The 14,415-nt window shown below is 44.1% G+C and overlaps 1 protein-coding gene across 1 annotated transcript in view; it reads right to left on the bottom strand.

The window, feature by feature from the left end:
- The window catches only part of LOC126473222 (rho-related BTB domain-containing protein 1-like), a 415,532-nt gene that overhangs the window by 193,224 nt on the left and 207,893 nt on the right, over window positions 1–14,415 (bottom strand). The window contains exon 2 of the mRNA XM_050100131.1: window positions 10,755–10,910. Within this exon, the coding sequence (XP_049956088.1) occupies window positions 10,755–10,910 (156 nt within the window). The remainder of the gene's footprint in view (window positions 1–10,754; window positions 10,911–14,415) is intronic.

A 14,415-nucleotide genomic window follows, 5' to 3' on the forward strand; every position in this document is an offset into this window, starting at 1 on the left:
ACAATATATTTGGCTATAATGTACTAAAATTTCATTAACCTCGTAGAAATACATCGCAAGCCATATATTTTTAAAGTGAACATTTCCTTCCGAAGACGCCTAAAATCGGAAAATCCGTACCAGAATAAGAAAAAAAAATATAAATTTGACTGTAAGACTAAAGTGCTGCATATAGCCTTACGCAGAATAAAACAAGGAAAACATTGGTGTATCACATTTTGCGATACGTTTCTCGGTTCGCTCATAATTAAAGCGTAAATTCGGGTGTCCATAATAAAAATCCTATAGTAAGAGGAGTCATCAGGAACCTAATCTGATCAGTTCAAACAAATAAAAATAAAATAAAAACAAATGATGTATACATAACATGATATTGTAATATACATAGCGGTATTACTACGAAGAACAATATCCAGTAGAGACGAACTCTGATGCAGAGGCGCTGAGTCAAGCAGGTTGAGCCGCGAGCTGTATTACTGCGTGAGGTAAGACCCGCAGAGACCAGAGTGACACCTGAGTTGCTTTGCTCAACGCTCTGGCTAGAGTCGAGAACGGTGGGGTGAGCGTTGAGCGGGCGAGTTCCGAGGGTGGGGAGAGCGGTGAACAGCCACCAGTCACCCGCTCCGAGACAAATCGTCCGTTCTCTTGCGAGCAGGTTGTTGCAAGTAGTTCTTATGTTCTCCGCTAGGAGGCTCTCTGTACTGTTGCTCGCATCAACTGCCCAGAGGGCAGGACGTGCAACTGAAACGGTCGCCGACGGAGTGCGATGCCAAGTTAAGCTGCGCCAGACACTGCACGCGGCAGAGGAAGCACAAAGACGGCACGGCATATGTGAAACACAAAATCCAATGGGGCACTGCTCAATGCAGGCAGCCAAGGTAGAAGCAGGGCAGAGGCCGGCGCTGGCTGTGTTGTGTGGCGTGCAGTGTGCTCTGACCAGCAGAGGCCCCACTGATATGCTCTCTCTCTCTCTCTCTCTCTCTCTCTCTCTCTCTCTCTCTACTGTGGCAAACGTTTGGAGCTACTGTTCTTTTTTTCTGAATCACTGATTGTTCACTCCTTTGAAAGATTCAACTCTATGAATCAGTTCAGGAGCGGATCCCCCATCTCTAGTACACAAAGTATAAAATGGCGGGGAATTGGCGGAGCTGTCGTTTGTACTCCGGTCATTCATGTGAAAAGGTGTCTGACGTGATTATGGCCGCACGACGGAAATTAACAGACGTTGGAGCTCGAATGGTAGTTGGAGCTAGTCGCGTGGAACATTCCATTTCGGAAACGAATAGTGCGCCGAGAATACCAAATTTCAGCCATTACTGTTCACCAAGGATTCACCAAGGACAACGCAGTGGCCGATGGCCTTCACTTAACGATCGAAATCAGCAGCGTTTGTGTCGAGTTGTCATTGCTAACAGACAAGCAATACTGCGTGAAATAAGCGCAGAAATCAAACGACGTAAATGGGATAAGCATTACTGATGGTTAAGAAGCTAATAGATCATTTCAGTTCTTACTTGCAATTGAATTTAATGTAAGATGTGCTGGCGTTTACTCTTTTTGTACTGTGTGCTGTTGTGATAATGTATAATTATCGATGAGTTTGTAACAAACAGCAAGAAGAAAACCGATCTTGATTCGTACACCAGCGTTACAGTAAGTGAAAATTTTGTACACACTACTACAATAGCCTAATTACCTATCTATAGCAGTGTATTGCTAACACTGGGCTCTTTACTTGGAAACTGGTAGTATTTCACAAGGCAGTGGAGCCCTAAATTTCATGAGGAATAACATTAAATTAAAATCAGTGGGTCAAAATGGATTTGGATTTGCCTGTGCTGCCCAAAAATCGCGTCGATCAACAAATGATCGCCCAACGGCTATTGTTGCGTTTCTTAAACAAAAAAAAGTGCTCAAAATAATATCATTACTAGCTCAAATGACAAGATTTCGCCTAGTGTGTGGTCACATGGGTGGTACTTAATTATGATAATCGGTTCCGATACGGAACGATGGGGAGGGGTTTGTGCAGAGCGAAAGGGGTATGTGATGGTAGCACACTATATACTTCGTTCCTTCCTAAAAGATTTTTTCAGCAGGTTGCCTGAATTCGCCAAAGTCGACTGCGCCATGTATCTACCTCCTCCTCCGCCCCCCCCTTTCCCCTAAATCTAATTACGTCTTTGTAGTACTATAATAACTGAGCCTGGAATTCCAAGCACAGTTAAAGGAAAAACATGAAATATCAGAATTCCATCTTTCGATGTGATGCGTTTTATTTGAAAAAAGTCTACACTTTTACCAAATTTTCCACCAATCGGGGTATTTCTGAGCCATGAGGCGCTGAACTGGGTTGAGGCGAATCTGTGAATTCGAGAGGCGAGTTGGTCCGAATCTATCCTCTGACAACCTACACAATGGTTTTCTGTGGTTTCTTCCACATTTTCAGTTTAGGCAAATTCTAGGATTGATCCCTTACTATGGGCCACAGTCGGTTCCTTCCGAGTTACTTTCTTCCCAGACAGAATCAAATTCCCTTGAAGATGCAACGTCTCTGTTTAAACGAAAAGTGCTGTATCAAAGGTGAGCCGAACATCTCTTTGGAGACTAGCGACACTAAAAGCCATATGCTAACTAAATAACGATCCACATTTTTCTTATTTCGGATTATGCGTTTATCTGCCGGGATACTGTGTAATTCAGAAAATGATCTTCCTACGTTACAAGAAGTGACAGATGCATACTTAAATGAGGAAATATTGGATAGTATTATACTGTATAATTGCAGATTCCTTCCATTTTCGCAGTCAGAAATAGCTTAGCTTCTCTGTAGCACAGAACAATATCAGATCTGTTTATTCCAATAGGCCTGTAAGAACGACGGCGTCCCAAACAATTCACGCTCTTGCATTCCTTATTACTTTCACTCTCAAATCCAGATTGAAAGAAGAGTGATAAATGGCCTTAGAGGGTGAAGGGAGATTGGAGCGTGGCTGCCTTCTAGTGGTTTGCCAAAACTGAGTACTCCTAAGTAATGAGATTCAGTCTCAGTTTGGTGAAAACTCGGAGATCATATATATATATATATATATATATATATATATATATATATATATAAGCTTCATCGGCCATTTGACCATCTTCTTCTGTGCGGATGCACAAACAGTTCCCGAACTCTTACGGGAATCGGCAGTAAAGCCGCGAGCAATGAGTATGATGGGCAGGGGCAATATGAATATACGAGGTGCATTCAAGTTCTAAGCCCTCCGATTTTTTTTTCTAATTAACTACTCACCAGAAATCGATGAAACTGGCGTTACTTCTCGACGTAATCGCCCTGCAGACGTACACATTTTTCACAACGCTGACGCCATGATTCCGTGGCAGCGGCGAAGGCTTCTTTAGGAGTCTGTTTTGACCACTGGAAAATCGCTGAGGCAATAGCAGCACGGCTGGTGAATGTGCAGCCACGGAGAGTGTCTTTCATTGTTGGAAAAAGCCAAAAGTCACTAGGAGCCAGTTCAGGTGAGTAGGGAGCATGAGGAATGACTTCAAAGTTGTTATCACGAAGAAACTGTTGCATAGCTCGATGTGCGGGTGCGTTGTCTTGGTGAAACAGCACACGCGCAGCCCTTCCCGGACGTTTTTGTTGCAGTGCAGGAAGGAATTTGTTCTTCAAAACATTTTCGTAGGATGCACCTGTTACCGTAGTGCCCTTTGGAATGCAATGGGTAAGGATTACGCCCTCGCTGTTCCAGAACATGGACACCATCATTTTTTCAGCACTGGCGGTTACCCGAAATTTTTTTGGTGGCGGTGAATCTGTGTGCTTCCATTGAGCTGACAGGCGCTTTGTTTCTGGATTGAAAAATGGCATCCATATCTCATCCATTGTCACAACCGACGAAAAGAAAGTCCCATTCATGCTGACGTTGCGCATCAACACTTCTTGGCAACATGCCACACGGGCAGGCATGTCGTCGTCCGTCAGCATTCGTGGCACCCACCAGGATGACACTTTTCGCATTTTCAGGTCGCCATGCAGGATTGTGTGCACAGAACCCACAGAAAAGCCAACTCTGGAGGCGATCTGTTCAACAGTCATTCGGCAATCCCCCAAAACAATTCTCTCCACTTTCTCGATCATGCTGTCAGACCGGCTTGTGCGAGCCCGAGGTTGTTTCGGTTTGTTGTCACACGATGTTCTGCCTTCATTAAACTGTTGCACCCACGAACGCACTTTCGACACATCCGTAACTCCATAACCACATGTCTCCTTCAACTGTCGATGAATTTGAATTGGTTTCACACCACTCAAATTCAGAAAACGAATGATTGCACGCTGTTCAAGTAAGGAAAACGTCGCCATTTTAAGTATTTAAAACAGTTCTCATTCTCGCCGCTGGCGGTAAAATTCCATCTGCCATACGGTGCTGCCATCTCTGGGACGTATTGACAATGAACGCGGCCTCATTTTAAAACAATGTGCATGTTTCAATCTCTTTCCAGTCTGAAGAAAAAAAATCGGAGGCCTTAGAACTTGAATGCACCTCGTAGTGCGGGACAATGAATTGCTAGTGTGGGTCCCATGGGAGGCGTACCAGAGATAAGTCCCTGCAGTCACATGTCCGAAAGTACAGTTACCATCTTCATATATATACGTTTTATAAGGTCAGGATCGGCCAGAAACCTGTAAGTGGGCTTGACAACATCCAGGATATTATCTGGAAGCTTCTCCTTGTTGATGTAGGCGTTGTTATTCCTCTGAGCCTCTATATTGAATTGTTGCTTCAGAAAGTGGGCATGGCAGGAAGCTCACGTCAAACGTTTAGTTATTCTTCAGTCACTTCGGATGTGGCTTCATCATTGACTCTTTGGGAAACTATTGTCCTTGACTTGTATTATAAATAAAAACAAATTGAAAACTGACGTTTTCGGTCAGTCCCTTAAGCGCGTTTCACACGAGCGACTTTCTGGTCAAAATCGACTGTCCCAAGTGCGTGCGGCCTTCGTCCTGCGTGTAAATCAGCAGTCATCCACGTCACGAGTGTACCTAAGTCATCGGGGATCTGTAGAATGTGCCTGGAGTGTAGTTCTGAATTTCCGAGTCTGTTGCATATTGCACATGCTCAGAAACAAGGGACTGGGGCGTCTGCTAACATCGGTAGTGAACCTATTCTGGCCGAGCTCACTCCTATTATCAAATCGGTTACTTCAAGGACAGCTCCGAGCCAGACGCTCAGTAGCGTGCACACCACTGATCCCATTCGCGACGTCAGTGGTGTCAAGCGAGAGCTCATTGGAGGGCAGAGTGGAGGTCTGTTGTTTTTTTCTGATGAAAGCTGGTTCTACCTTGGTGCCAGTGATTGGTTAAGAGGAGGTTAACAACCAACCTGTATGCATGTCAGACACACTGGACCTACACCTGGAGTTATGGTCTGGGGTGCGATTTAGTATGACAGCAGGAGCACTCTCGTGGTTATCGCACGCACCCTAACTGCAAATCTGTATGCCATTCACGAACAGTGTTCCAGGGTGGATGAGTTCCCAACTGGGTAACGCTCGCTCACATACCTCTAATGTATTCCAATACAAGCTCTACAGATTGTCGGCACATTGCCCTGGCCTAATCGATCACCGGATCTGTCTCCAAACTGGCACATACGGGACATCATTGGACAACTCCATCATCATTCACAACCAACATTAACCGTCCCTGTTATTGATCGACCAAGTGAAACAGGCATGGAACTCCATTCCATAACATGACATCCACCACCTCTACATTTGCATTTGTATTCAACATTCTGGCAGTTACATCGGTTCTTAATGTACCAGCAGATCATATTTTCAAAGGCTTATCTCGCGCTTGCATTAGCCTATTATCCTGCAATGTTAATCACTTACGTATGTTACCTAGACAAACGTATCTCCGAAATTTCATTACTCTACATTAATTATTTTTTGGTGCTGCGATTTTTTCGTCACCATATATGTAGCACTGGTGAGGGGGTGAAAAAAAGTGTAGCCTACCACACGCAAATGCTCGTACTTTATTCATCCAGTATTTGAGAATGAGAGCTCTTTGTAATTGCTATTAACTTTAGAGATAGCATTAAACCTTTACGAAACTTTTCTCGCTGACAACTCCAAAACTGCCGCATGAAGCATGACGTTTTAATTTATTACTTCTCTACTACTAACTCTATTTGTAACACAGTTCATAGAAAGTAGTCACATATACGGCTGGATGTACCTGCAAAATATGTCATCGTACTACACGTTGTTCAGGAGACAGGACGTGATATTGAGCTGCGTGAAATTGCAGCGCGAAATTCACTAGAAATACAGGTAAATACGCGTGAAATATGCTACATACATGTGAAATAGATTTGACTTGTGCGTACGCGGGCAGTGACATTGTGGTGTGCGTACTGTAAGACCTTTGGTACACACACCATCAGATTATTTGACTTGTCGCTCTAACGAAGTAGGCGAGTGTCAGCAATATGTCTCGTGGTCTTATCGTGGCGTGTTTATCTTCTGCCGTTAGGTCAGACAATAGAAATACCACTTGCACGCTTAGAGTAGCAGATTGACGGTGACCAACTTTAAACAGAACTTGATTAATTTTCACACAAATTTATTAAAATAATAACAAGCATAAACATTACGTAACTTGATTCTGGATGCTATTTACAATTGACAATCTGAAGTTCCTTTGGTCTTGGTACGTTAATCTCATTCTCACATATCTCTGATACTTGACAAAGTGTCTATACATTTCTCTTCATGGCTATGTACAGGAATATGATAATCTTGTTAGGTGCAGACTGAAACTTGACTATAGACTGGTACAGACTAATGGAAACTGGTGCAGACTGGTACAGACTGGTGCAGACAAATGCAGACTGACTATTCGGAGGTCTGTACACTCGTTATAATACTTCGTGCGTTCAGGTATCACTGCACGAGTGTGATCCGCGAGGAGAAAAGGTTCTAAGTTAGCAGCAATCTCATTGGCTGCGTTACATGTTAATACGTAGATCGACGGAAGCAGAATTTGGTCCGTCTCTGAGGCAGCACCATCTGGTAGTGCGGAGACGGACGAGCGCTGCGCCTGCGCTGTTGTGCTTAGCAGGGCGCGCTCTAGTGGGAAAGTTGTGTACGCACTGACTACGCGGAACTATGTACACAACAGACATGGGTAGGAAGTTCGTCCTAAGCCCCTGGAACGATTCAACCAAATTTGGTGGATATATTAGTTACGATATGAAATGAAATACTGTGGGGTTAAGAAACACCAGCCTCCTCTTGGGGTGAGTTTGATAATGTGGTCAGAGAGGGGTGAAGGAGGAGATGGACAGACAATGAGGAGGGAAGGAGGAAATGAGTACAGATAGGGAGAGGAGGAAATGGACAGAGAGAGTGGAGAGGAACAGATAGACAGAGAGAGGGTAGAGGAGTAGATGGATAGGGAGAAGGGGAGGAATAGATGGACAGAGAGAGAGAGAGAGCCAAGAGGACATCGACAGAGAGTGGGAAGTGGAGAAGGTGGATGGAGAGGAGCAGGAAAGAGGAGATGGACCGAGAGGGGGGTGGGGGAGGAGGAGGAGACTAATAGAAGAATGGCATAAATTCGTACCCAGGCAATGATTGATACACAGCTATGTCTACATATACGTCTGCAGAGAACAAGCAGTCTCGGAACGTTCTTAAGAGAGACTTGTTGCAATGATTTCTGGCTCTCCATACACACCGAGACAATTATGATCTTTGCTCTGCTAAGTACGTCGCAAACAGCCGTAAAATTATTTACGCCCTTGTCCTACACATTGTGTAATTCGTCACTCGATCGCCGTAAAAATGTTTCCCGTGAAGTAAATGAGTGAGTTGCGAGCAGTATAAGTTCTGTCAACTTTTCGCATTGTGTCAAAATTTGGTGTCTTTTTTTCCGATGTCGCACGGTTTGCTGGCCCGGAAGTGACTCGCGCCGCAAATCTTCCAAGACATAACTTTTGTGATGGCGAATACGCGTGGGTAGTGAGCTTTGGGATTAACATTTTTTTTATAACTCACTGTTTAACCGAGGGTAACACCGCGGAACGCATCTACAGGGTGGCGCACGAAATGTGTTACCAATTGTTTCCTTCACAATTTACGACGCACATTAGATATCCCGCTGGGATCTCTACAGCAGTACCAGCAGAGCTTGGAAAAACAAATGAGTTACGAAATGACGTGTAATTCACGATACTGCCGCTAGGAGACTAGTAAGCAGCAATGGCTGACAATGGAAGACTGATGACACAGCAACGATCGGCAATTGTGTTACTTTTTCATGAAATGAAAAGCCTTGTTGTGACTCAGAGGCGTTTCCGACAACAGTTTAACACACGATGGGTTCCTTGCAAGAAGACCATCTACAGGTTGTACGATAAATGTGTACAGGAAGGAAAAGTATTGGAAGGGAAGCGACCTCGGCCTAAGCCTGTTTGTTCGCCGGAGAATATTGAAGCGGTACGAGTTGCTGTACAGAGAAGTCCCGGGAAATCGTGTAGAAAGGCAGCAGTGCAACTGGGAACATCCAGCCGCTCCTTTCAACACATTCTTAAAAGTGACCTCCATATGTACCCATACAAGATGACCGGTGCACAGAAGCTCACTGAAGAACACAAGCAGCAGAGACTACTGTTTGCTCAGTGGGCGGAGGATAGGGAAGAAACTCTCAACAACGTTTGGTTTTCAGACGAGGCACATTTTCATTGAGACGGTGTGGTTAACAAACAAAATGTATGCTTTTGGGCCACTGAAAACCCACAAGTGCTTCATGAACGACAACATTATGCTCCGAGGGCAGCAATTTCCAGTCACGGACTTATTGTACCCTTTTTCTTTGAAGAAACTGTGAACAGCGAGCGTTATTTGATCATGCTTCGCAATAGCTTAATCCCACAGTTTCTTGCTACTGCCTTACCCTTCAACACGCAGTGGTTCATGCAAGATGGAGCAAGGCCACATACTGCAAACACTGCGTTGGAGTTTTTACACGAGCATTTCGACATGCGGATCATTTCATTCAGTTTTTCAGGTCGCTTCAATGACGGACAAAATTGGCCCCCCAATAGTCCAGACCTCAATCCATGTGACTTTTTTCTTTGAGGGTACCTAAAGGAAAAAATTTTCCCGAAACGTTCACGTGATTTAATGGAGCTCAGAAGATTTATTCTTCAAGCTTGCAGTGAAATTGCGGAAGACATGTGCCGTAGGGTAATCACTAACTTCAGTGTTCGTTTGAAGGAAGTTAGGAAACGAAATGGTGGACATATTGAGCATGTGCTGAGTTAGAACAAATCTCCATGGACGGCTCTTCATTGTAGTATATGTTCCTCTCAGATTGTATTGACAATAAAGTTTATATTCAAAAACAAAATGGTAACACATTTCATGCGCCATCCTGTAGTAAACTACGTTTTCATTGCTTGTTCCTAGTTTTTGTTACCACATTTCGAACTTTTAGTACAAAGGATAATCACTCACAACCTCATTTTCACTGTTGGGGTGCCTAGCTGCACAGCAGACAGCCCTCGCACCACACGCAGTTTTGGAGCTGACGAGTAAAGGAAAATGACCACTCGACATAGACGAGACTCACAAGGGAACCTCCCCATCGCACCCCCCTCAGATGTAGTTATAAGTTGGCACAGCTGATAGGCCTTGAAAAACTGAACACAGATCAATCGAGAAAACAGGAAGAAGTTGTGTGGAACTATGAAAAAAATAAGCAAAATATACGAACTGAGTAGTTCATACATAACATAGGCAATTTCAAGGAGGAAGTGATCTGAGGAGTGGTGTGGTGCCGTGGTTAGCGTGAGCAGCTGCGGAATGACAGGTCTTTGGTTCAAGTCTCCCTCAAGTGGAAATTTTAATTTTTTATTTTCAGACAATTATTATCTGTCCGTCCTATGCGAGGTAACTGCGCCGTAGTATGGGGACGCTACACCTAAACAAACTTCGAAACACACGACGTCAGTCGACTACAACGCACGGAAGAGAGAGTATCTATCCCTCCTAACGAGGCTCCCTGGCTGGCAGTTGACTGTTCGCTACTTTGGACGATAGTGCATTAAATACGTGAGATGTATTCCGTGGACAATATGAATCCAGCAAATATAGCGGACGGACGGACAGATAATAATTGCCTGAAAATAAAAAAATTAAAATTTTCACCCGAGGGAAGACTTGCGTATACTGCGCATGGACTACTCAGTTTGTATATTTTGCTTATTTTTTTCATAGTTCCACATAACTTCTTCCTGTTTTCTCGATTGATCTGTGTTCAGTTTTTCAAGGCCTATCCACTTTGCCAACTTATAACTAAATCTGAGGGGGGTGCGATGGGGAGGTTCCCTTGTCAGTACAGGAACGAAACGCCAGGGGCGCTGGCGTAAACTCACTTGTCTCGACTAGTAAGCTGGAACAATAAGCCTATCGTTTTATGGTAACTGAAAACAGCAACGAGCAGGAAGGACATCTGGCCGCAAAGTTAAACAAAATAAATTTGCCAAAGCTCGAGAACAGCAGAGGCAGTAACTAAATGGGGTAAATAGCTAAATATATCTATTTAGACGCCTTTCGGGTTGCGGCCTTGGAACATCTGTGGTTCGGCTGAAAGTAAAAGCCCGTGACGGACACAGAACTTAGCGGTCACAAAACGCACAAGAGCAGGACGCGCACTGAGTGGTACTCACGTCTTTGTAGATGCGGTACTGGTCGATGGCCCAGACGGTGGGGACGTGCGTCGTCAGCAGCTGCGACAGGGAGACGTGCTTGTTGCAGGCCCGCGCGCAGATGAGGCGCGTCTTGCCCACGGCGGTGTCGCCCACAACCACGCATTTCACCAGCTCCTGATGGGGTTGTTCATTATCCATTATCGACAGCCATTACCTAGGCAGCACCTGCAACAGGTCGAGAAACTACGGTCACTCACACCGTACTACATACTTAGTAAATCACAGTTCGAATTTCAGAAATGCTGTTCCACTGAGACACCAATATACAGTTTCACTGTCCACATAATAGAGTCTTTAAATAGCAAAATGTCACCAGTAGGAATATTCTGTGACTTATCCAAAGCATTTGATAGCGTGAACCATGACATTATGTTAGACAAATTACAACGCCATGGTACTCGTATAAATGGAACAGCATATGATTGGTTTAAGTTATATCTACAGAACAGGAAGCAAAAAGTCTCTTTATATGCTTCAAGTGATTCAAATGAGTTTGCCACTTCATCTAACTGGGGTGAAATTACATTAGGTGTTCCACAAGGTTCGACCATGGGTCCCCTCCTGTTCTTGATATATGTGAATGACCTCCCTTCTTATGTGAAACAATATGTTGAACTGTTTGCTGATGATACAAAAGTCCGATAGAAAATGATACAAATAAGGTCTTTGGAAAAGCTATTAATTGGTTTTCTGCGAATGGGCTTGCTCTGAACTTGAAAAAAAAAAAAAAACACAGTACATCCAATTTTCTGCTGCAAAAACTATAATTCCGTCAATAAACATAACACATCAAAAGAAGTCTGTAGCCAGGATAGAGCATACAAAGTTTTTGGCGTACATATAGATGAGAATCTCAATTGGAAAAAGTCATATTTTAGATCTTCTAAAGCGGCTAGGTTCACCAACTTTTGCAATCAGAATAATTGCCAATTTTGAGGATGTAGGAATTAGTAAGCAAACATACTTTGCATACTTCCACTCTCTGATGTCATACGGAATAATATTCTGGGGCAACTCAACACTTAGGCAACAGGTATTCACTGCTCAAAAGAAAGTAGTTAGAATAATGTGTGGGGTTCATAGTCGCGCATCTTGTAGGCATCTGTTTAAAAGGTTAGGAATTCTTACAACTGCTTCACAGTAAATTTACTCAGTAATGAAATGTTTTCTCAACAACATGGATCAGTTTAAAATCAATAGCGACATTCATGATTACAATACCAGAAAAAAGAAAGACCTACACTATCCTTTATTTAACCTATCTTTGGCACAGAAAGGGGTAAAATATGCTGCTATAAAACTTTTTGATAAATTACCAGATGAAATAAAATGTCTGCCAGACATAGTTTAAAAAAAAATTGAAATCATACCTCCTTGACAACTCCTTCTATACCATGGATGAATTCTTGAATATGAGTAAATGAATCTAGAGATATAATATATGCATTTTGTGCCATTTAAGGGAATAGGATAGATAATAGAAATATTTAGGTGTAACACTATAATGTAAAAAAAACAACTTGTTTCCTGTGTGAATTTCTTGTGCATTTGACACATTCCACATCATAACGGTTTTTCCGTGCTATTTATCAATGGAACACGTAACTAAGAAACTAACTATCCGTTAGTGTCTTGTTTGTGTTATTATTAATCATTGTTAATACATTACTGGAAAATGAAAAAAGACCACCAAGAGGTCATTGACCCAGCAGAGGGAAATTTTATTGACACACGCTTGAGGACGTACACAACAAATGATCCACCAAGAAGTCTTTGACCAGCAAAGGGAAATTTTATTGACACCTTCTTGAGGACGTACACAAAAAATGATCACAGAGATCGAGCCATAAGCATCTGAGCACATTCAACAGGGCGTGCGAAATATCAGTGCTAGTACCCTGTATACTCTCCTTTTGCAGCTCTGCAGTCGGCTATTCTCCCATGGAGACGATCGTCGTGATGACGAATGTAGTCTTGCGAAATGACTTGCCACGCAGTTTCCACCTGGTGCCTCAATTTGGCCAGATTTTCTACAAGACTTGCGTACCGCGCAAGGTGTCGTTTCATTCAGTCCCAAACGTGCCCAATGGGGGATAGATCTGGGGATCGTGCTGACCAGGGTAGTTCATGCACACCTTGCAGAGCAAATTGTGGGTGCCACGGGATACGTGTGGATGTGCATTGTCATGTTGGAAAAGGACATTGCCTTGTTGGTGCATGAAACGGTAGCACAACGGGTTTGAGACGTTCTAAATGTACCATGCACTGTTCGATGTTCTCTCTACAGTCGCCAGAGTATGGTTCCCCACACCACGATGCCAGATGTTGGCCCTGGGTGTCTCTGTCGTATACACTCCAGACATTGGCGCTCACCTGCGCGACGCCACACACGCGTACGACCGTCACTGACACCAAGGAAGAAACGAGTCTCGTAACTGAAGAAACAAATCTCCATTCGTCCTTCCATTAGCGCATGGCGACGGGCTGCACAATGTTGAGACGTGGGCGGATGACGCCCTAACGGCCCGAAGTATTGTAGTCCTGCTTCACACGGTCGCGAATGGTCTTTGCTGAAACCCCACAGAACAACAGTGTACCTAATTTGTTATGAACTCGCCGTGCGGTCTGATAGGCACCTCGTTAAGATGCGACAATCTTGGTGTGCATCTATGCGTCCCCCCTGTCCGGACCCATGTTGGCAGGCATATCCACCTCCTGCTAAACACTGTTGACAAAATCCATGCACTTGGAGGCCTCTCGTCCCACGTGTAGCTCAGTTCTGAGGTATGACCACGCAGCCGCCCGCAGAACTTTTTTACACCTCGCTCAAACTCCGTCAGTCGCACAATCGGTTCACATGCACACTGCCATGGCCTACCTACAATGTTGCAGTCACAGACGCGAGCTCCGGATGCTATGGCAAACCGGCTGCTACTAGCTCTGGAGGTGGACGACTGCTGTGAAGCTTGCAACATTCCGTAGCTGATAACGCAGTTCCTGGTTAGTCCGGAGCGCAGCGCGTTTGATCTTCGGATTAACTGCTTTCTCGTAGTGTCCCGGGCAAGTACGGCATGCATTAGTCCATCCGTCAAGGTGTTTTTTTTTTTTTATTTTCCAATAATGTACCTTTACTGAGATTCGAGCCGAAGTTTATTGCTCATGGCGCCTTTCGTAACACGTATTGAGATTAGTCATAAAGTTTAAGTACACTACTGGCCATTAAAATTGCTACACCACGAAGAAATGCAGATGATAAACGGGTATTCATTGGACAAATATATTATACTAGAACTGACACGTGATTACATTTTCACGCAATTTGGGTGGATAGATCCTGAGAAATCAGTACCCAGAACAACCACCTCTGGCCGTAATAACGGCCTTGATACGCCTGGGCATTGAGTCAAACAGAGCTTGGATGGCGTGTACAGGTACAGCTGCCCATGCAGCTTCAACACGATACCACAGTTCATCAAGAGTAGTGATTGGCGCATTGTGACGAGCAAGTTGCTCGGCCACCATTGACCAGACGTTTTCAATTCGTGAGAGATCTAGAGAATGTGCTGGCCAGGGCAGCAGTCGAACATTTTCTGTACCCAGAAAGGCCCGTACAGGACCT

The sequence above is a fragment of the Schistocerca serialis genome, chromosome 4 (assembly GCF_023864345.2).
Source record: "Schistocerca serialis cubense isolate TAMUIC-IGC-003099 chromosome 4, iqSchSeri2.2, whole genome shotgun sequence".
In the NCBI taxonomy this organism is placed as follows: domain Eukaryota; kingdom Metazoa; phylum Arthropoda; class Insecta; order Orthoptera; family Acrididae; genus Schistocerca; species Schistocerca serialis.